This window comes from Tenrec ecaudatus, chromosome 7 (genome assembly GCF_050624435.1).
Source record: "Tenrec ecaudatus isolate mTenEca1 chromosome 7, mTenEca1.hap1, whole genome shotgun sequence".
NCBI classification, from domain to species: domain Eukaryota; kingdom Metazoa; phylum Chordata; class Mammalia; order Afrosoricida; family Tenrecidae; genus Tenrec; species Tenrec ecaudatus.
Genome location: NC_134536.1, coordinates 54,724,023 through 54,746,384, shown reverse-complemented (window position 1 = coordinate 54,746,384; position 22,362 = coordinate 54,724,023). Strand labels below are relative to the sequence as shown.

General features: G+C 37.6%; 2 protein-coding genes and 1 non-coding gene across 3 annotated transcripts in view; all 3 read left to right on the top strand.

Moving 5' to 3' along the window:
- Positions 1 to 18,397, top strand: part of KPNA5 (karyopherin subunit alpha 5) — a 43,756-nt gene extending 25,359 nt beyond the window's left edge. The window contains 7 exon segments of the mRNA XM_075553738.1: positions 2,515 to 2,678; positions 3,783 to 3,814; positions 5,711 to 5,787; positions 10,731 to 10,856; positions 11,457 to 11,584; positions 15,621 to 15,799; positions 18,210 to 18,397. Coding sequence (XP_075409853.1) covers positions 2,515 to 2,678; positions 3,783 to 3,814; positions 5,711 to 5,787; positions 10,731 to 10,856; positions 11,457 to 11,584; positions 15,621 to 15,799; positions 18,210 to 18,397 — 894 coding nt within the window.
- Positions 14,946 to 15,473, top strand: LOC142452744 (translation machinery-associated protein 7-like). Its single transcript, XM_075553966.1, has one exon. It carries the CDS (start codon positions 14,971 to 14,973, stop codon positions 15,163 to 15,165), a length of 195 nt encoding a protein of 64 aa, XP_075410081.1. The 5' UTR covers positions 14,946 to 14,970; the 3' UTR covers positions 15,166 to 15,473.
- A 1,280-nt stretch (positions 18,398 to 19,677) lies between the features above and the next one.
- Positions 19,678 to 19,813, top strand: LOC142454068 (small nucleolar RNA SNORA2/SNORA34 family). Its single transcript, XR_012785598.1, has one exon. It is a non-coding gene; the product is annotated as a small nucleolar RNA SNORA2/SNORA34 family (small nucleolar RNA).
- The last annotated feature ends 2,549 nt before the right edge of the window (positions 19,814 to 22,362 follow it).

Here is a 22,362-nt window from a genome sequence, read left to right as displayed (position 1 = left end):
TAGATAATTGTTTTCATATCTTACATCATCCTCTGTTGCCCCTCACCCCCTTTTCCGTTGTCCTTCCCCCTGAGAGGGGGTTCTAGGTTGATCCTTGTGATCGAATCTCCCTTTCTACTCCCACCCTCCCCTAATCCTCTAGGTATCTACTCTCATGATTGGCCCTGGGGGGATTTATTTATCCTGGATTCCCTGTATTGCGGGCTCTTGTCTGTAGCAATGTGCTTGTTCTGACCTAATCCTATTTGCCACATATACAAAACGTATTCTGTGAAAAGGTAACTTCTCTTTTCTCCCCCTTTCACACCATCCAAACCCAAACCAAACGTATTGCCATTGAGTTGATTCCTGTTGGAAGGCGACTGGATTGGGTTGCGATGTTACTTAGGGAGTGTCCTTGACCACTAGTGCTCTGGGAGCTGGGCATTGGGAAGAGAGCTGGGAGCTAGGCACTGGTAAAGAGCTGGAGTTTCAGCGGTCAGCACATAGACTCTTACGTAATACTCTTTGATTTCTAATGGAGTGCTCTCCAATCAACCTTCATTCTGCCTGACAGCCCACAGTTCATGTCTGTGCTTCATTCTCTGTTGTTCAGTTTATCCTTCATATAAACTTCCCTACTCTTTGGTGAGATTGGGAATGTTAGTTATTTACTTATGCAATAAGGAACTAGAGTCTTCACTTATTCTTATTCAGACTTTCAACATCACCTCCCTTTGTTTCCATGGTACCCACTAGGCATCTGTTTTAGGGAAGTGGTCACAAAGGCGCTTCTACTTCATTGGGAGGTCCACCCCAGGCATTGAGACTGCTTCTCTCTCCTCAGTGACCATTTCTTCATTCACTTTCGAAGATGCAATGTTACTTGTTTCTTTTTTCCTTTGTTTCTGAGAAGTAGCGTAGAACAAACATGTTTTTACTTTGTTTGTTCTATAAAAACCAGCAATCAATAGTACTTCATTGTTTTGGAACTCAGTGAAGTTTTATACACTGATTGTATGATTCAGAAATTTGTATTTACTTTAAAAACCGATTTGAATATTTCTCTCTTCAACCAAGAGGTGGCAGCAAAGGTAGAGGCATGTTAGACAAAGACCCCATTGAAGTAAATTATAATTAGAAAATAGAGATGGACTTCGATGTGTTTTGAGTTGGTTTCTGTCCTGGACTCTAGTCATCCTTAAAAGAAAGATCAACAAAGAAGTAAGGTGTTTTCAGAAGCTTGTAATTTACTGGGTTTCTTTAAACAAGGGTAAAATGGAAACCCATCTCAAAACACCAGAATATAAGTCATTAAGGATTTTTATGTATGCTTATTTAACATTTAATAGCTGTTGTCTAGGAGAGATACTAAGGAATATGTTAGGGTTCTGATTTTGTTTTGTTTTTTAAGCTAAAGAATAGAGACTCAAAAATGACCGTGACACTGAAGAGCCAACATATGAATGCTTACTATATGGTAGGCAGTGATTCTAAGATGTGCTTTTATTACATAACTATTGTGCTACCCTTGTTTTACAAATGAAAAGTTAGAATTTCGAGATGAAAGATAATTTGCCTACGATGACAGATACAAAGTAGTGTCTGAGCCTCAGTCTGCCTGACGTGAGGGCTGCAAGGGTCCTAGAATTTATCTAATTCGCCCTTTGGAGTCTTAACAAGATGAAGCAACTTGCCGGTCCTCATAACTAATTAATGAAAGTCTTAATGGTAAAGAGTTTGAAGATCTTTGTTGCCGCATGGCGTTTCTTTTTGAACCGACGTTTTAGGGCTTTATATTCTAAGCATAGATTACTTTTCATGATCCTTCAGGTATGTATTTTTTATAGTTTCTATATTTTTATCCTACCAATGATTTATGTAGAGCCTGAATGCTTCATAGAAGGGAGGATGATAAGCCTTTGGATATGTTATCAGGAGGGATCACAACTGGAGAGGGACATCACGCTATGTAGATTAGAGGTTCCGTGAAAAAGAGGCAGTCCCCAGTAGGATAGATGACATAGTGGCTTCTACACTGAGCTCAAACATAGCCACAATTGTGAGGATGGTGCAGGATAAAACGAGGCAGTGAGGGTTTTATTCCTTTGTATACAGGATCACTAGGAGTTACCCAAACTTGGGGCACCTAACACCAACAAGTAAAATGAGAATGATTTAAGTTAGACCATATTCAAAAATCACTGTATTAAAGATTTAATACAGAAACACTCTGATTTCTGCCAGCTGTAATATGCCTTTTTGTGTGTGAGTAGGAGAGTGCATGTATGTGTGGGTATGTAATACAGACATAGACACAGGGTCCTAAGACACATTTCATTACTTAAAAAAAAAGCTTTGTTTAATAGGAGTTATGTTTCGTGTTCACAAATGGAATCATAATTTGAAAATCATTTATTTCTCTGGTATTTTATGTCATCAAATTTTAGTTATAAATGAATTTTTATACTTTACTAAGGAAATGTGTGTTCAGAAAGAGAAAATTTAAATGAAAACTCCTTTCTTCCCTTCCAGGTTTCCTCTTGCTTAAATGTCCTGTCACGATTGTCGTTTAGCAGCGATTCAGATATCTTAGCCGATGTGTGTTGGGCTCTTTCTTATCTCTCTGATGGAACCAATGATAAAATTCAAGCAGTTATTGATTCTGGAGTCTGTGGAAGATTGGTGGAACTTTTGAAGTAACTATAATTTCTTCTTCATAAGTGTATGATTATATATTAAATGTAGCAGATAGAGCTGTGGCCTCATAAGCATCTCAGGAGTCAGTTCTGATGCACACTGACCCTCTCTATGGTTACTGAAGGTATCATTTTTTTTATGGGAACACAGCCTGATCTTTCTCCCTCAGAGAAGCTGGAATATTTTAGTTACTGACTTGGAGGTTAGAGTCTAATGCTTACCTGACCACACCAGCAGGGCTCCTTAGCAGAATAGCTGTAATCTTGAGATGACTCTTAATCTTGTAATTATATCTTATACTGCGTTCCATATGATTGATTCCTATTAGTACTACTCATTTTATTAATGAATCTAGTTAGTTTTATAAGATTTTTTTAATAAAAGGGGTACAATTCAACAAGTGGTTTTTATATGCCTCTTACCTGCTTAGCTACCATGTAAGATATTGTTAACGAAGTATAGAATATAGAATCTGCTCTCACAGGACTTATGATCTAGTTATTTGCCTCTATTCATATAAAAGTTCATCTAGTGAAAATTGTTTATTTCACAAAAATAATTTTTTCTCTTTGCTGGCCTATTTCTGCTTTTATAAAAGGAAAGACTTTTCTATACAAAGAAGTTAAGGACTTGTTTAAGAAAATATAACATTTTTGTCCTCTTTCTTTTAAAAACATTTTTGGTTGGCTTTAGTTTTTATCCACAAAAATTAAATAAATAAAATTATGTAGGTCCAGGTGAGATGGATGAATTAGGGAGAAAGTCTTAATAAATGGCTAAGGTCCAAGTGTAAGGACAGTATTTGGTGAAGATGGGAAATTACCAGTAGGTCTAGTCGGGAGATCAGGGCACGTGAGAAGGGAACCTGACAGAGCAGTAGACAAGCGAGGTAGCGCTGGGGGTTGGAGGTAGCAAGTGATAGGAGCAATCTATCTGGGTCAGGATGTTGAACAAATGGAAGATTATGAAAATGGCAGCCCTGCTTCCTTCCTCAGATATAAATATGGAAAGGTGGAAAGCCAGAGTAATCCTATTGTGTAAGATTATGACTGGAGGTATCAATGCTAATTAATGGCTTTTAACATAGTCAAATGTACAAATAGATGTGCAGAAGTGCGTGTTTATATGTATGAGGGTTAGTCAGAAAGTACTGCTGCAATGTAATAGAAACCTTTATTAAATATATCAAAATGTGAAGTTATTGTTTCTCAATACATTCTTCATTTAAGTCTTTGCACTTCCAAAGGCAATATTTCTATCTCTCTAATATTTCCCCAAATAATTCTTTTTAATATCCATCACCAAAAAATGGCAGACCCATGGGAGACTGGAAGCCTGTTCCTTTTAAATGTTTCTTGGGGTTTTGGGAAAAATCTGAAGGGAGCGCTCAGGGCTATTGGAGTGAGGCTTCCTTACAGACTACTCGGAGACCGGCCTTTCCTGCCCTCGAAGAATAAGCAAGTGCAATGTAGTCGTGAAAAGATTAAAACGCCCTTGCACAACTTCACTGAATCTGTTTCTCACCAACAATGTTCAATTCTCTTCAGCTTCTTTATAATTAGCCCTATGATGGTCCTGTGCCCTTTGAAGAAATCTTTCAAGAATTCTCCTTTGGGATTCTAAAAAATAGTTGCCATAATTTTCTAAACTGACCTCACTGCCTGGAGTTTAACTGGCCCAGTAGATTCCCTTGGAAACCACTGTTTTTTGGTCTTCTTCAAAAGCATCCTAATGGGACTAAGACAAATGTATTACTGAAGACAACTTACCTTCAGACATCTACTGATCTCAGAGACATGCTTGAACATGTTTTATTTGGAATAAGTCTACCTATGTGAACAAAAACCCTATTAGCAATACTTTTTTACTTACCTTGTATATATACCCTTTGAAAGGACCTGGGAGTGGTGACCAACTTAAAGTAACATACCAAGTTCACTGGATGCCCAAGTTTGTTTCTAAGTAATACACCCCACTGAAAAGAACCAAGTCCTTTGGAGAAAAGGCCAATTTTAGTGCAGGAGTTGAGATAAAATATTATGACTCAAGAAAGGAAAATGTGGCAATTGGATGAAGAAATGTCAAAAGGACACTGAAGCTCACTTCAAGGAGCTCCGGCTGTCAAGACCTGGGTCAACTTGAGTATCAGACAAAGTTATGGGAATGTATTCTACCTCAGTGAGTGAAACAGGAAACCATCCATCCATGCTAAAAGAGGTCAAGACGTCTAAGACAGCTCGAAGGATAATGTTCTTACAAACCTTGTCCAATGAAGATAAAATCAAACCTATTGCCATCAAGTTGTTCTGATTCATAGTGACGCTAAGGACAGAGGCAAAAAGTCCCCCAGGGTTTTGAAGGCTGTACATTTTAGGGGACAGCTAGAAACATTGTTCTCTCGTGGGGCAGCTGGTGAGCTTGAACCACCAAACTTTTGATTAGCAGCGAGTACTTACTAATAATCCATAGAGTATGCTTACTAATAATCAAAAGATGCTAAAACTAACCCTACAAGTATTTACCAAGTATTATTTTACTTAGTCCCAAAGTATCTTCTCATGAAAGTAATCACAAAGGAAAAGCAGTAATGTTAGAGTAAAGAAAACCTGGCAGATACCATTTTAATTAAGTGGCCAAAGCCAACGCTACTATATTGGGATAAAATACATAGCCCTATGCTACTCAGTAAGATGTGAGGAAAAGAATATAGCATGTATGATATTCCAGCCAAATATATATAACCTGGATCATAATCTTGAGGGAATGCTGTACAAACCCAAATGACTGGCTAATGTTCTTCACAATGTCCGGCTCATGAAAGGGAAGCAGGCAGCCTAGAGAGACTTCAGACCTGGGTTAGGTTAACCCAAATCTTGGAGTATATTTTTTACAATAAAAACATTTGGACAGTTGGCAAAACTTGAATAGGGTCTGTGGGTGAAGAGTGTAGGGAGTTTCTGTACTAGTGTTGCTGTTTTCCTGTCAATTTTTAAATTGTTTCAGTGTCAACTCTCATTTTCATTATTTTTAGGCAATGATTATAAAGTGGTGTCTCTCTGTATTAAGATAGTTGGTAATATTGTGACTGGTGATGATTCTCAAACACAGGTGAGTTTAGACTTTAATATGATAAATTATTGATAATGTGAGTTCTAAGAATTTTACAGTGTTTTACAACTTAATTATATATATATATATGAATCAATATTTTAGCATAATCATAATTCTATAAAAATTACAATGTAAGAGCATATTATTTATAAGTGATTGTGTTAGTCTGGGTTGACCAGAGAAACAAATTTATAGGCACTCATGTGTGTGTAAGAAAGAGCTTTATATCAAAGAGTAATTGTATACTAAGAAAACATCCCAGCCTAATCCAGATCGAGTCCCTAAGTCCAATATTAGGCCCTCTGTCCAATACTAGTCCCTAAATCCCTCTGTAGACGCAGGTGGCCATGCAGTAATGCCGAGTGCACTCTGCCTGATGGCTAGGCTATTCACATGCCTGGTTGCGATCAGAGGGCGTTCATGAGGGGCTAGAGTCCACATGGGAACCCAGCTAATGGATTTGGGTTTCTACTCTCATCGCTTGCCTTCTGTAAACTGAGTGCTCACAATATAAGCTCATATACCATTCCCCATGGTGGTCTCAGATTTTATTATGTAAAATCCTTGGATTGCGTAGGCTGATGTGCTTCTTCCGTGTGAACTTAGCTGATTCCTCCCTTAGATGGTTGCTTGTTTGAAGACACGCCTTTAAGACCCCAGGCATGCTCATTCTGATGTCTTCACCACACTTTGCTGTAGCATCCATATCTTTAGTGATCTCTTCTTAAGGGTGAGCCATGACGCAGGGCCATGTCAGAAAACTATTCTTAGATTAGGGCTATGCCTAAACTGCAAATATTTTTGAATTACCTTCAGCAAAGTTTTGTGTGCATGTGATATTAATGATATTTTGATAATTTTGATATTGACTCACCTTTCTCTGGACTGGGCACAATATGGACCACTTCAAATTGATAAGCCGGGTATCTATTTTCTGAATTTCTTAGCACAGACTCATGAGTGCGTCCAGTGGTGCCTCAACTTTTTGAAGCATTTCAATTGGTATTTCATCAGTTCCTAGAGCCAGACCTTGTGATACGCTTTCAGTGTGACTTTGACTCTTCCTTCAATGCCATTGGTTCTTGGTCATATACTGCTTCTTAAAGTGGTTGAATTTTGACCAGTTCTTCCTGGTACATTGACTCTGTGCATGCTTTCCATTTTTTATCTACCCTTCTTCATCATTCAATATTTTGCTCAATACTGTATATTGAGGCTTGAATTTTTCATCAGTTCTTTTAGCTTGAGATATGCTTAACCATCTTCCATTTTGGGCTTTCTAACTCCAGGTCCTTGCATATTTAATTATAATACTTTATCTTCTCCAGCTACTTTTTGAAATAGTCTGTTCAGCTTTTTTCATAATTTCTTCCATTTATTTTGCAACTCTATGTTCAAAAGCAAGTTTCAGAGTCTCTTCTGACATCTAATTTGGCCTTCTCATTCTTTTCTGTATTTTTCACTTGACCTATGGTTTCCCCATGTGTGATATTCTTCATACCATCTCTCGCCTTACCATCATACCACTCTCCCAATCTTTGGTCATTAGGACCCAGTGCATCAAGTTTTTTCTTGACATTCTCTCTAAACTCAGGTAGTATTTACTCAGGGTGGTGCTTTCTCTCTAACGAACTTGCTGAAATATTCTCATCTTCAACCAGAAAGTGCATGTAAGCAACTGATGGTTTATTACCCCTTCTACTTCCTTCCTTGTTTTGGCTCATGATATTAAACTGTCACCTCTTCCTACAGATGTAATTATTTTGATTTTTGTGTATTCTGTCTGGTGAGATCCATGTGTATAGTTAGTTTTTATTTTGTTGAGGAAAGGTATTTGCAATGAAGAAGTCATTGATCTTGCACAATCCTATCATGTGATATTCAGCTGCTGTTCTGTAAGGCTGTACTTTCCAACTACAGATCCGTCCTCTTTGCTTCCATTCAAATTGCCAATATTTGTCAATGCATCTTGACTGCATGCGTACTTAATTTCACACTGAACAAGTTGGTAAACTTCATCAAATCTTCATTATTGGCTGTGTTAGTCTGGGTAGACTAGAGAAACAAATCCATAGAAATTCAGATTTGTATAAGAGAGAGTTTTTTTTTATATATAAAGAGTAATTTCACATTACTAAAGCATCCCAACCCAGTCCAGATCAAGTCCATACGTCTGATATTAGCCCATAAAGTCCTCTTCAGACTCATAAAATACATGCAATGACACCGAATGAAGGAAGATCACAGGCCAATGGATGGGAAATCTTGTAGATCCAGTAGCATTGTAAACATCTCAGCCTTGGCATAGGTCTCCATGTGGCTTGTCCAGGTCCAGGGTTCTGGCTGCATCAGGGTAGGTCCATGTGGCTTCTCCTCAGTGATGCCTCACAGGGAGTCAGCCTTGTCAGTAGAGAGTCTCCAAGGAAATGAGCGGGGTGAGAGAGAGAGAGAGAGGTCTCCCACTTCCAAGCAGGTAATATCGGAATTCCCAGAATTCTCAGGAGAAGGCCATGCCCACACAGAAGCCTCATTAGCTATGATTCAATTGACAGACTAGACTCCATCCCTATACTGTTAATCCTCTCAAGCCCCAAATTGACGCCAGATTATGTACCTACTACACTCACGTTAATGATTGGTGCATACACTTGAATAACGCCTGCTCTACCATTTAGATGTACAGACATTAACACAAACAACACTGCATTTCAAGATAGAGCTTGCAGTCTTTATATTTTCTTTTCCTTTTTGGGCAGTGAATGTGACATTTATCTTGAATTTGAAATCATATGCTTATCCAGTTAAAAATATCTAATACCAGTCCATTTTAGATCACCAGTGCCTATGATATTGCTCTTTATGCATTCCATTTCATTTTAATGACTTCCAATTTTACTGGAGCCCTATTTTGAACATTCCCTGTTCTGATTATTAATGGATGTTTGCAGTTATTCCTTCTCATTTTGACTTGTACCTGAATCAGTGCCACTGATGTTGCTCTGCTTTGAGGCCAGGAGAAAGATGCTGTGTTCTATTCCCATACGCAGTTACAGTTACAGTAGCCCTGGGGTTGGCTCTGCCTTGTCCAGGAGGGTTGTGTGAGTCAGAATTGACTCAATGGTAGCGAGTGATCTATTTTGAGGAGGCAGTTCTTCCCCAGAGGTATTTTGAGTACTTTCCAACCCGAGGGACCAGCGGTAGCCTGGCATTGTATCAGACAGTGTTCCACTGCTGCCCCTAAGGTTTTCAGTTATGAATCCCTCAGACGTGAACTGTCTTCTTCCTAATGAAAGAGTTTGAGACTATCTTGGTTTGGAAGGTCTGCCGAAATCTGTTCACCATGATTGATCCTGCTTTTTCTTTTTTAAATACTGTGTGATAACTTTTAGCATCAGAACATAAAATTCACCACAGTATGACAAACTGACAAAAGTGGTGGATTTTGCATAAAAATCTATATGTAATGATTTAAATAGTTCATTGTATATGTATAAGGGGGCATGCCGCCCCCCTTTAAAAAACCAGAAGAAAAGCCCCCTGCATGGAGCTTTCATAGTATGCATTTTTCCCGCTAGGCAAGCATCAAGCAACTCTCCTGAGTTAGTGCACCCGGTGGTGTCCTCTGGGAAGGTTCTCTGTGGTCACAGTGAAATTTTTCATAAAATCAGTTTCCTTGAAGCCTCCTTTTCTTTGTGATGACTGATTTAAGAGAACACATGGGACTGTGAAATTGTGTTACCGGCTCAGGAAAAATGCCGCCAAAACTGTTGGGATGTTGAACACAGCTTACAAGAACAGCGCTATGGGAAAACTCAAGGGTATGAGTGGTTTCTTTGTTTCAAAAAAGGTGAAATGTTGATTGATAACAAACTTCATTCTGGATATCCATCAACTTCCTGAAAGTATGAAAATGTTGACTCATAGTGCATTTGGAGTTCGTTCCACCAGACCAGATTGTCAATCACGCTTTCTATTTAGAGGTTCTGAAAAGATTACATAACTAAGCAACAAAAAAAGGCCTGATGTGGCAAACTGGTTTTGCCACCATGATAATGCACCTGCTCACACAGCCATCTCAGTGCACCAGTTTTTGGCAAAAGACAGCATACCTCTCTTGCCCCATGTACCTGATTCACCTGACCTCACTCTGAGCAACTTCTGTTTGTTTCCTCAAATGAAGAGGGGCATGAAAGGATAGCAATTTGACGACATAAAAGAGATGAAGAGAAAAATGAGGGAGATGCTGTCAACCATCCAAACAGATGAGTTTGAAAAAATATTTATAAGAATGGAATCACAGATTTGAGAAATGTAGTAAGTGTAATGGAGAGGACTTTGAAGGCGATATGGTTGTTTTGTAAAAAAAATTAAATACATAGCTTTGAAAAAATATTCTGTTTTTTTTGGTACTCCCTCATATGAGCATATATGTATAGGTTAGTTTTGTGTGAGCTAATGTCGGAGATGGTATAAAAAGATGGCTTAAACTATTTCAGTGGGATGAAGTAAACTGTGGATTCTGTAGTAGAGTTGGAACTAGACCTCGAAAGGAAGAGAACAAATGGAGGTTCTGTGGCCGTAGATACAGAGGCGGCAATATGTGAGCAGTCTTCAACAGGCATTGAATGTGAATAAGATAGAGACAGTTACTAAGAAGATCTTCAGATATCAGCTGAGCTCTGGATGTGGTTATCAGTTGAAGGACACAACAGCTTCCTTCTTTTTGTGCATCTGAGTGGGTCGGCAATGGCCCTCTCTGTAACAGTGGCAGACGAGTGTCGCCAACAGCAGAGGTAGATGACAGCAAGTCCTAAAGGTTTTACTCAGAGATGGATTTAGCAATTCATTTTTCATATTTCCTATTGATATTTTATTAGTAGAACTTTGTATCATTCATTTGTGATGAAACGTATTGTTTTTACTTCTTACTGTTGCTGTAGGTGATTTTGAATTGCTCTGCGTTACCTTGTCTCTTACACTTACTGAATAGCCCAAAGGAATCGATGAGAAAAGAAGCCTGTTGGACTGTTTCTAACATAACTGCTGGGACCAGAGCTCAGATTCAGGTAACACCTCTGAGAGCTGAGGGTACAACAAGAAGGTCTAAGCAGAAACCGTTTACAGAAAAATCAGTACTTTCTCAGTGCTATATTCTAGTGAGTTACTAAAAACATCTCTTGAAAAAAGATTCTTGAACGAAATCTTAAAGCACAGGACTTAGTCCCCTCTGAAATAATAATTTAAGTGTATTATTCTAAGAATAATAATGCTAGTGTAGAAAAATGCCTAGAATATTACCTGATGTTTAATAATTTTTTAAAATATATTTGTTTTAAACAACTTAGATAATGATCTTCTCTAAAAGCTTTTAATAAATTATTAAGGTCCTGTCCAGTTACTTGAGTTGCTGATTGCTTATTCATATTGATAACTCATATGTTTTGTACTTTATTGTCTTATAACCTGCTAATATTTTCTCCAGTCTTTAAAAAGTTAATTTTTTTCTTTCTAAAGGAAAGCATTTAAAAGTTTGCTGACAGAATTAGAAATGATATATTTACAAAGATAGTTCCAAATCTTTTGCTATTTTAAAACTATTGAATTTCCACACACTTCATAATATATTTGAAAAGTATTTGCATTGTTGCCATTTCTCTTTTTTTCAGGCTGTTATAGATGCAGATATTTTTCCTGTTTTGATTGAGATTCTTCAAAAAGCAGAATTTCGCACTAGAAAAGAAGCTGCCTGGGCTGTCACGAATGCCACGTCAGGAGGTGCTCCAGAACAAATAAGGTATAGTACACAGCACTTAAGGCTTGGTTTTTAAATATAAATTGGACACGGCCTGGGGCATAGTGGGTAACATATTGGACTGCTAACCGCATAAGGAGTTGATTTAATAATGTAAGCCAGCGGTCTTCAACCTCTGGGTCGTGACCCCTTTGGGGGGTCAAATGACCCTTTCACAGGGGTGCCGGATTCATAACAGTAGCAAAATTAGTAAGGAAGCAGCAACGAAAATAATTTTATGGTTTGGGGGTTCACCACAATATGAGGAACTGTATTAGAGGGTCACGACATTAGGCAGGTTGAGAACCACTGACAAGCCATTTTCTTGGGTTTTACAGGATGAAGAGACCAGAGACAGACACTAAAGCACCCATGGGTCCCAGGAAACCCTGTGGCCAGTCTGCCCTGAGTCTTCCCACTCCCAAAGAGGAGACTATGGAAGCAGCCATCTTCCCAGGAGAGGCTCTAGCTGCCCACAAGACAAGGCTTCGAGCGGTGGGACAAGGGAGCCTCTGTCCAAGTCTGGTGCCCCTACCTCCACCTGGGTGCTTTCCATTGACCCAAGTGCTTCACCAAGAGCAAGAAGGACCCAGTGAACTTGGGAGTTTTCAGTCAACCTCTGCAATCTCCCTCTCAGCTTAGCTGTCCACTGTGAAGAGAGTCATCGAAAGGTTGGATAACCTACTGGCGTCTGGTCTGTCCTTACTCACAGCATTTCTATTCACCAGAGCAGCGTTGCCCCACAGGTTCCAACACTGTAGTCTTTACAGGAACGGACACCCTCATTGGTATTCCAGGGAGCAGAGAGTGGGTTTGAACCACCAGTCTTTTGGTTAGCAGCCCACCCCTCAATGCACTGCATCGTTGGGCTTATAATAATGGTCGCTAGCTGTACTCCCAGGAGGAGCCCTGGTGACATAGTGGTTATGAGTTGGGCGGTTTACCACAAGAGAGCAGTTGGAAACAGGCTGAATTCCACCACTGCCGTGATAAACCTAACGTCCTACAGAATCCTGTTCAGAGTATCCCTCTGAAAATCAAGACTTTAAGTTTCTTGAAGTGGTTAGGAAATGTTTTCTAATAATTTGTTATTAAATTAGTAGAGCCAGAATTCAAATCACAATGCTATCTACAAATCATAGGACTTTGAAATCTCTATATTGATAGCATGCTGGTGTGCCCCTTTTCTTCATCATTTTGTTTCAAGCAATATTTTTACTTCATTTTTGCTTTGAGTATAATTGATGGGAAACTAGGTCTTGCCTTTTTTCTACCTTGCATTTTTTAAGGCTAGTGTTATTTTTATCTGTTCTGTGTTCAAAGTTTATTTGTTTGCCTTATCAGTAGTTGCATATTTTCAGAATTATATATGTAATTATAAATATTAGTACAAATCAAGTGCTTAGACTGACGATTCTTTTTCTACTCATTTAAATCATTCAATAACTCTCTCTATATAGGAAGAGGTCTTTTAGAAATCAGATTACATTCGGCATGTATACAACTGTTACTTGTTGAGTGTTTAGTGTTGTTAGATATTGTGCTAGATAAGTCACTTGTTACCAAGCACCAACAGTTTTGTTTCACGTGCTTGATCTCTTTAATGTCATTACTCTGTGAGATAGCTACTCATTCAATACATATTTTTGCTTAATTGCAGTACAAGGTGTGCAAATACTCCAGTGAAGTGTACACCTTTACACATTTTATTTTTTAAAAATGAAAAGTAACTTTTAATGAATAAATATTAAATAATATAGGTAATTTAAATTATCTTATTTAATTATAGCAAATCTCTGAAATCATTAGTGTCTTTCTTTCATAGGTTAGGAAACTCAGCTTCACACCAAGCAAAAACCAACCCCATTGCCATTCAGTCAATCCTGGCTCAGGGAGAATAATTTACTTAGAAGTATCTCATAGTTAATTGTTTCATGTAGCTAATGAGTAGTGTAGCTGGGATTGAAATCCTGAGAGAATGGCACTAACTTCAGTCATGTTTAACTGTGTTTAGTCATTTAATTCTCACAATAATCCCTTGGCGTTGGCATTATCATCTTCCCTGGTTTGACACAGGAAAGTTGAGGCACGGAAATTGGCCAAGGTCACAAAGTTAGTGAGAACTGACTTTGGAATTTGAGCCCATGCACTGTGCTGCCTGCCTTCAAAGAGCCTTGGTGCTGCAGTGGTAAGATGTGCAGATGGTCAGGGGCTTGAACTTACCGTCCCTCTGCAAGGGAAATATGTGGCAGTCTTCAGAAAAAATTACAGATCGCCCCCGATTTACAAGGAGGTTGTGTTCTGTCAGTGTTGATGTAAGTCAAATACCTTATTTTTTTAGATTTCATTAGTATTTGCCTTTTTTAAGAATCTCTGTAAATCATAGCATTCCCTATATTTGAGTGAACTTCTTAAATAATAACATCAACAAATACATGCTCATTGCATGTCACACAGATTCCCAATGATAGGTTGCACGAGAAACGGGAGGCTTCCTGCTCCCAGAGAGGGTGGCAGTCTTGAAACCTGCAGGGCACGTCTACCCTGCCTTACAGAGGTGCTCTGAGTGCTCGTCAACACGAGGGCAGGACGTTTTAAGTTCAATGATACGACGCACAGACAACCAAAAACCCAGAGCATCTAAGTATTGTTGTGAAATTAGGGACAGCCTTAGAAGTCCTATGAGGCAGGTCTTCCCTTCTGCCCCACAGAATCACTATCTGTTCAGTCAGACCTGCCACAATGAGTCCATCTGATGACAAAGCAGATTTTTAACCTCGGTGCTTTCTCTTAGGAGAACAGAGCAGCAGTTTACTTCATGCGCATTTTAAAGATTGAAAAGAGATAGTAAGCCCCACTGCCATGAAGTCCCTCCCTAATGAGAGCTACCCGATGTAGTTTCTGAGACAGCCGAGTGGAGTAGTACCATGCCTAACCCACAGCAACTAGAGAAAGAGAAACATTTGGAAATGTGGAGCCATTTGTTAATTTTATTTCTGATCACTTTTTGCAAGGTGAGCAGTTTTATTCCCCCAAATCTTCTATGCTTCTGAAGCACACAGAGATTTCAGAGCTTTAGCCATGATTTTGTGACAAATTTCCTCATTGAGATGGGCTCCCTCTCCAATTCTATCTAATTCATATGACCCCCTCCCCAGAGTGTGTCCATCGCCACTTTAAATATAGACCCAGAGCAGTCTTCTCGGTGTTTCCATACCATGCAAAGCCAGCTGGGGTTTGTGTGTCAACATATTTCGTAATTCTTACAGTAAAATGTTGAGTACTAATTATGTGAAATCATGAGGTTAGGAGAGTAAAGAAATTTCTCAAGTGATTTAAAAATTAGTACTGTTTGGGGTGGCAGGTCTGGGGAAGGGGCGGCAGGCGCCATGTCGGGCCGCGAAGGTGGCAAGAAGAAGCCCCTGAAACAAGCCCAGAAGCAGAACAAGGAGATGGACAAGGAAGAGAAGGCTTTCAAGCAGAAACAGAAAGAAGAACAAAAGGAACTGGAGGAGCTAAAGGCGAAGGCCGCGGGGAAGGGGCCCCTGGCCACAGGTGGAATTAAGAAATCTGGCAAAAAGTGAGCTGTTCTTGGTGGCTGAGGCAATGATGGCCCTTGATCCCGTTCCTGTGTAGACATCTGGATTCCCTACTAGAACTTTTGTTGCCACTTATAGTTAGAATGAAGTGTTGTCTTGGAGCCTGCTGTACATTTAAGAATAAACTTTTGTAAAAAAGAAGAAAAATCATACAATGTTTAGTTCTTCTCACTCAGCCATTTCTGTCTTAGCTGTGAGGTCAGAGTGAACCCAGTCCAGAACCTGCCAGAGCTGCTCAGTCTTTGTGATGCCCAGAATTCTGTACCATCTGGAATTAAAGCAACTCGTTTGAAAAAAAAAATAGTACTGTTTGAATATAAATTGGAATACTTTTGCTAATATTTTATAGAGCACTTCACTAAGAAGAGTGTTTTCATGTCTCTGTTGTAAACATTGTCTCCAACCCCTCATCCCCATATTTGTTTTTAATTTTTCTGAAGGTATTTGGCAGCCTTGGGCTACATTAAACCACTTTGTGACCTTTTGACTGTTACGGACTCCAGAATAGTCCAAGTAGCTTTACATGGTCTGGAAAATATGTTACGTCTTGGAGATCAAGAATCTAAGCAGAATGGCCTGGGCATCAACCCCTACTGTGCTCTCACTGAATAAGCGTGTGGTGAGCGCATCTGCTAAAGCTGTGTAATTGTAGCCAAGTCTTAACGACCGTAGGAATTTTCTCCCTTTAGTTCCTTAACATTATTTGTTGTTAAAGACATTGAAATGATTTTAAATAATTTCATTTGATACCCTACTAATTCATTTTCATTCTTTTTACCTCAATTATTTATGCACACATATTCTATATTACTTGCAGGATGTGTATGTATGTGTGTCCACAGAATATAGCTACTTTCTTTAGCATTGGAAAAAATTTTTATGATTTTTAAGAACCATGCAATGTTATATTGAGTGATGAAACCTGTGTTAGTTGTACTCCTGGAGTTGACTGAGTTTATTTCTAATTTGTTTACTTTTTCACATATGCTAAGAAAACTATCATCCTGTAACAATTATTCTGTTTAAATTAATATCTTGGTGTGAATAATCAGGAGTGCGATTACTGAGTCTAGAGTACAGACTTCTTTTGAGCTTTTGGATGATCTTCTCATTTCACTGTCCCAAGGCGTCTGCTACTTGACAGTGACACTGGCAGTGCATGAAGCTGCTCCCTCCCCTCACACTGGTTTTGCTGACTTTATGGATACAGATAGCATCTCCAGGTCGTTGTGTATGCCTTTCATGTACAGACCTATGTATATTTGTATGTATATTTACTCAATAAAATGGATTCTATCCATTACCTATTAGAATCTTTTTGCTAATATTTAAATTTATTTTATAGTTATCTATAATATGACCCTCCCCCAGTTTTTACCTTTTATAAAGCAAACCACATTCACTGATATTTAATAAATTATATAGTCTAATATATTCCCTCAAAGTTTAAAAAGTCATTACCCCTCCCCAGAGATTTGGTGAAAAATAATTTTTTGTTTTGTTTGTTTGCTGGATTCTTAAAACATTTAACTTAACTCAGAAAATTTAATTTGGGATAAGGGATGCATTTTTTTTCCTTACAATTTATTTTCAGAAATATTCATATCCTCATCTTTATTTAATCTCCCTTATATCATTTGTATGTTTTCAAATTTTATTTATGATTCTAAACCACACAAGGATAATTTTTTACCTTGATTTTACATATTTCACATACTGTCACTGGTTAAAACCCTGAATAAATACAAGATATTAACTGCCAGCTTAAGAAAACTTCTTAATTGCAGTCATTTATTTTCTCATGAGTTCTATGTACTAGGTTTTGGTCTATTTTATCATTATGTGTCATTATGGATACTTATTCTTCCCAGTCTTTCAACCTGTAATGAGTCAGTTGAAGAGACTTGAATTATATGAGAAATCCTTCTAGCATTAAGCCAACATTATGTGTAGGATCTTTTTCTTGTAAACAGTGAAACAAAATGTGCCTCCAACGTGGGCCTCCTCCCACCCCCAGTTCAGCTATGGGATCTACTTTTGGGAAATCAGACAGCAGCTAGATAAGAATGTTTTATTACAAAAATCACGGGTTTTCATGGGTAACCCTTATTCTGTAATCATTGTATGATTATGTTTGTGTGTGATTTGTTTGTCTGCTTTTTATGCTTTTGTTATTTAGCATGGTTATTTCTGGGAAAAGATCTCTTGGTTTACTTAATCTAGACCTATCATTTTAAAATTGAGAAATGAAAATACAGAGGTAGCAGCTTTCTTGGCTCAGGCCCCATGACTATAGCATAGGGTCTGTGATCCAGTGTTTCTATCTGCTAGGATACTGGCCCTGCTCCTTCCAGTGTACTGCAGGGCCCCATATTCACTGGAAATGTAAGGTGTAGGTGTCAGCTCTCGATATGTGAAAAATTAGATTGAACTAATAGTCCCATTGCAGATAGATTGAATGGATGCTATCGATATAGTACTTTTATTTATATGAGTCAAAAAGGATTGTCACTAAGTTTCCAGTTCATACATGTTTGGCTTAATCCAAACAAATATACTTAAATATTTCTCTGTAACTCATAGGTGGCTGCAGACAAGTTCTCTTGGTAATACACGTGTGTTAATGTCATTCAAGTACCTTAAAAATAAAAGATCCAATACAAACTTCCATCTGAGGGGATCTACTAGACCTGTTAAATTCAAGCCAGAGATTATTAGCTCAGAAAGTTATGCTGACTTTGTTTTCTTTAATTAACATTACATAGGGGTAAGCTTGATAGATTTTCTAAAAGGATATAAAATTGTGTGGGTGTTTTTAGGAAGAAGTTTTAATAAAATGAAAATCAGAGGCTATATCAAAATTGAATAACTTCACATTTGACCTTCTGCTTCATACAAGTGTTGTTAGCACAAGTGATCTTTTAAGGCAATGATTTTGTAGCAATACTTTTTGACTTACCCTTGTAAATGCTGACACCTGGATGACAATTTTATTTTATTTTTAAATATATGCATTGTATATATAATAGGTCTGGATAAAATTGAATTTCTGCAAAGCCATGAAAATCAGGAGATTTACCAAAAGGCTTTCGACCTGATGGAACATTGCTTCGGTGTGGAAGAAGACGACCTTGGCCCAGCTCCACAGGTGGATGAGAGCCGACAGCACTTCATATTTCAGCAGCAGGAGACACCAAGGGAAGGGTTTCAGTTCTAACTTGTGGGCGTGAGTGGGAAATAATGGTTTGTAATGGTGGCACCATCTAGTCTGTGACCAGGGTCAATAGGAATGAATGTTTGATGTCTCTACACAGAACAGAAAGCAGTTGATGCACTTTTAAAAAAGCAAATTGAAACAAAACATTCCATTCAGATGTAACCTATTATTATAACTTTTTTGGTATGTGTGTTTATGTCTTTTGTTGTTTTGGATTTTTCTATCAAACTTGTGAATAATTAAGTATATTATGTTTTAATTTTAATAACTTAGCCCGAAAAGGAGAGCTTTGGTAAGTATTATACCATGGTTCTGAAGTTTTTCAAGCATTCTTGGAAACTGCATGGTAGTAATATAACTGTTTGCATTTGCATTTTGGCAAAATGTCTGACGTGCCCAATATCTGCTAAATCTACCTCTCCCTTGAAGCAAATTCAAACAAAATGCACTTCAGAAGCATGAAATAGCAGAACGGCTAAATTAGAATGTGAAAATACTTATTACTTTAAATTATAAATCACTGTGCTACAGCTTATACTTTGCAAAGAGAGAAAGAAGACCTGTGAAATGTATTTATAAAACAGAAGGAATATCGTGCTGATAATTAAATATCTATTCAAATGTGGCATTTGTGGAGAGAAGGTATTCTTCATGTTGAACACATTTAAAAGATTACTTTAAAAATAGTTACCTACTTGTGTTTGTAACTTAATAAATGCTATTATATTAATATTTTTGGCATTTTGAAATATTTTTTATTGTTTTTTTCACTGTATATTTTAAAGAGCATCATGACAGGCCATCATGAATCTAAAGTAGTGCTTCAGAGCAAAAAAGAATACTGTAATTCTTTCTGAATTTTCATACTAGCAATGGGAAATGTTCACTTCTATGTACTAATGAATTTAGGTACTTGAATGACAAATTATTTTGAAGAAATCATCTTGTTATGTGTTAAAATTTTATTACCTGATTTAATATTTGGACACAAAATGATCTTAAAGAAAGTTGCTAAGAATTCTTTCATATTATTAAAAGCTGTATTCAGATTTTCCTGCTGCCTGTTATGAAGCAGCATATTGGATTATACTTGTCTCAGATTGTTCTATATGTGTGTTGTTTCATATATTAATAGCAAAGCTTCTTTAAATGGGAACTTTTTAAAAGTTACAACAGAAAACGTATCTAAAGGTACATATATACAGGTGTCTGTGTTATCTTCACACACTGTAGTTCTTGATATTTTTTTCTAAGCAGAAATAGTACTGTTGAAATTGGTCTTGGCCCTGAATCAAGGCTGACAGTTTGATGGAGCTGTTGGCTTCAAGCAGGCGCCTAAAGAAATGTCTTCCTATGGTCTGTTGGCCATTTCAGAACTTGGAAATGTAATGGTCAATTCATTAGAAAGAAACATCTGAGAAAGAAAAAAAAAAAAGAAATTGGTCTTAATATGTAGGCTACTTACATTTCCAATTACATACCTAGAATACTCAATTCATAATGTAGCTTATAACTGCTTTTGGTAGAACTCGAGCATTTTTATATGATTCATAGTCTGTTCTGCAAAGAAAGATTTCATTTATGAAAATATCTGTGTAATTTTTTTTTGAAATGAGCGGCATGTTACAAGTAGAATATATACCAAGAAACCAAGCTTTTGGCAAGGCCTTGAGGCCTACAGCTGCAGAATACGGGTTTAAGTAATGGTGTCAGGCTGATGGCCTCTCCAGACCTTTCGCAGCAAGGACTGCATCTGTGCCCTTTTTGTTATAGCGGCAGCATGACCGTATGAACAGTTTCTCTTCTGTATCATGCATACTCTAGAGAACAGGGTGATTAAACATTACCACAACGGTGATGTATTTATCAGATAGCACTTTGTAAGCAGTTGGCTCTAAGTATCAGATAGCAAGGTATTTAATTCTCTCGAGTTAATGTTTAATTTTGGTAATGCACGTGAACTTGTAAAGTAGCCAGCTGTGCCTGCTTTTGCCTTGAGGACCATGTAGTCCTCTCAGGAGCTCTGGTGGTGCAGTGGTTAAGCACGTAGCTGCTGAGCTGCTAACTGAAGGCTCACAGTTTGAGCCCGCTAGACGCTCTGTGGGAGAAAAGGGTAGCAGTTTGCTTCGGAGAAAATTAAACCTTTGGAACCTTAGAAGACAGTTCTAGTCTGTCCTGTAGGGTTGCTAGACGGCAGAATCCATTCCCCAGCAATAGAATGGAGGGTCACTGTCCTAATCTCTAAGCCAAAGCTTTTAAACGAAATAGTTCTTAAAGGAGGAAAATAATCTATGTGTGTGTAAAGCACATACATGGACAGACAGACTACTTTTGTAGTAAGAATTTAAATTTTTTTCTGCTCAAACTTTATAAGTCTAGTACAAAGTAGAATTATTCTCTTAGTATTAAATGTAAAATTATATTTAATTTCTTGAATCTGTTACTTGGGTAACTAATTTGATTAGATTTGAATATAAAAGGTATTATCTTAAAAGAAAAGAAAGCACCATCTTATAACTGGGTCCAGCTCTTGATTTAATGATGTTTTTGGATCAAATAAAACAAATATTTTGTTCTTTAATATAAATATGGCTATTCATTTCAACTATGTCGTTTAAAATGCTCCCCAAATATATTTTATTAATTCTCCCTTAACTTGGGAAAATTTTAAAAACTTGATATATTCTAAGGTTTATTTAAATCTGAAACTATACCATATCGACGCAAAACATTACTACATGTCATGAAGGGGCATGCATGCAACAGTAGTGCAAGAATCAGAGACATACATGAAAGAATTCTTCTCATTTATCTAGTCAAACTCTGTTTTGTTTTGCCTGGATTTGAATTTTTACTAGTCAAACTATGCAACTATGCTTACTTCTTTTATATTTAGTGAATACTTGACTCACTGATCTGGTGTTTTCACATAAATTTCATTTTGAAAGGTTGTTTCTAGAACCTATTTTTTAGTGACAGAAAATATGTCAAAATTAATAAGAAATTACTAATAAGAGCTGTTGGAATTGAAATCACATGTCATTTGGTAGCCATCATACATATTAAAGTTGATTTGTTGGGTGAAGGACTAAAGGAAGCATTACCTTTGCCTCCGTGTTTTTCCCCTTTAAAAAAGCATTATAGGAAAAAATTAGAAAGCAATCCTGATGAATTTTTGTTATTTTCTAAATCCAGCAATCCATTAGCTGCTTGACGATGAAAATTGAAATGAAAAGAATTGTGGTGGCCCTTGATTCAATTCATAGCATTACAGCTCCATGTGCCGCTCCAAGAACTAGTTTTTTAAAAAGCGGGCTTTTAAAAGATGGTGCATCTTTTAATTATGATTGAGGGATGGAATGCAGGGAGGGTGTTTTGTCTAGCTAATAAACTAACATTTGAGCAGTATACAATATTATGAAATGTTATGGCATCGTATTAAAATAACAAAACACTATTTTACAAATGCATTATAGGAATGTGTCTCAGTTCCTTTGTTCACACCATGATTGAGTATTCCGAATTTGGATACAAAACGAATGTGCTCATTGACTAAAATTTGACCTGTTTTCCAAAGGCGTTCACCTTTTGTGTGTCGCATATCTGATAAAAGCAGGGCGTTGCTTTCATTTCACAAATTTCAAACTGTTGGAAAGGGGAACATGCCTAATTTATACATGTGTGAGTTGATCCCATTCACTGAATGAAGTATTGCTACCTTCACTGTGGAGAAATGATGCAAATTCACTAGAGGGATGCATGATTTTTTTCCCCCCATGCAATTGCTGATTTTGTTTCTTTGCCTGTGCGAAGCTACAGTTACTGACATATCCCCCATCTAGTTTTATACATTTCTGAAGGCATTGCTTCCTTCTCTCAAGAGTTCCACACTCTTAGCTTTACACCACATCAAATCATGCACCTTTTAAATGTTCTTTGAATTGGGGGTACTAAAAAGTCTAAAA

Excerpts from the sequence above, each read along its gene's own strand:
- LOC142452744 (XM_075553966.1), top strand. The coding sequence starts at position 14,971 with ATGTCGGGCCGCGAAGGTGGCAAGAAGAAGCCCCTGAAACAAGCCCAG.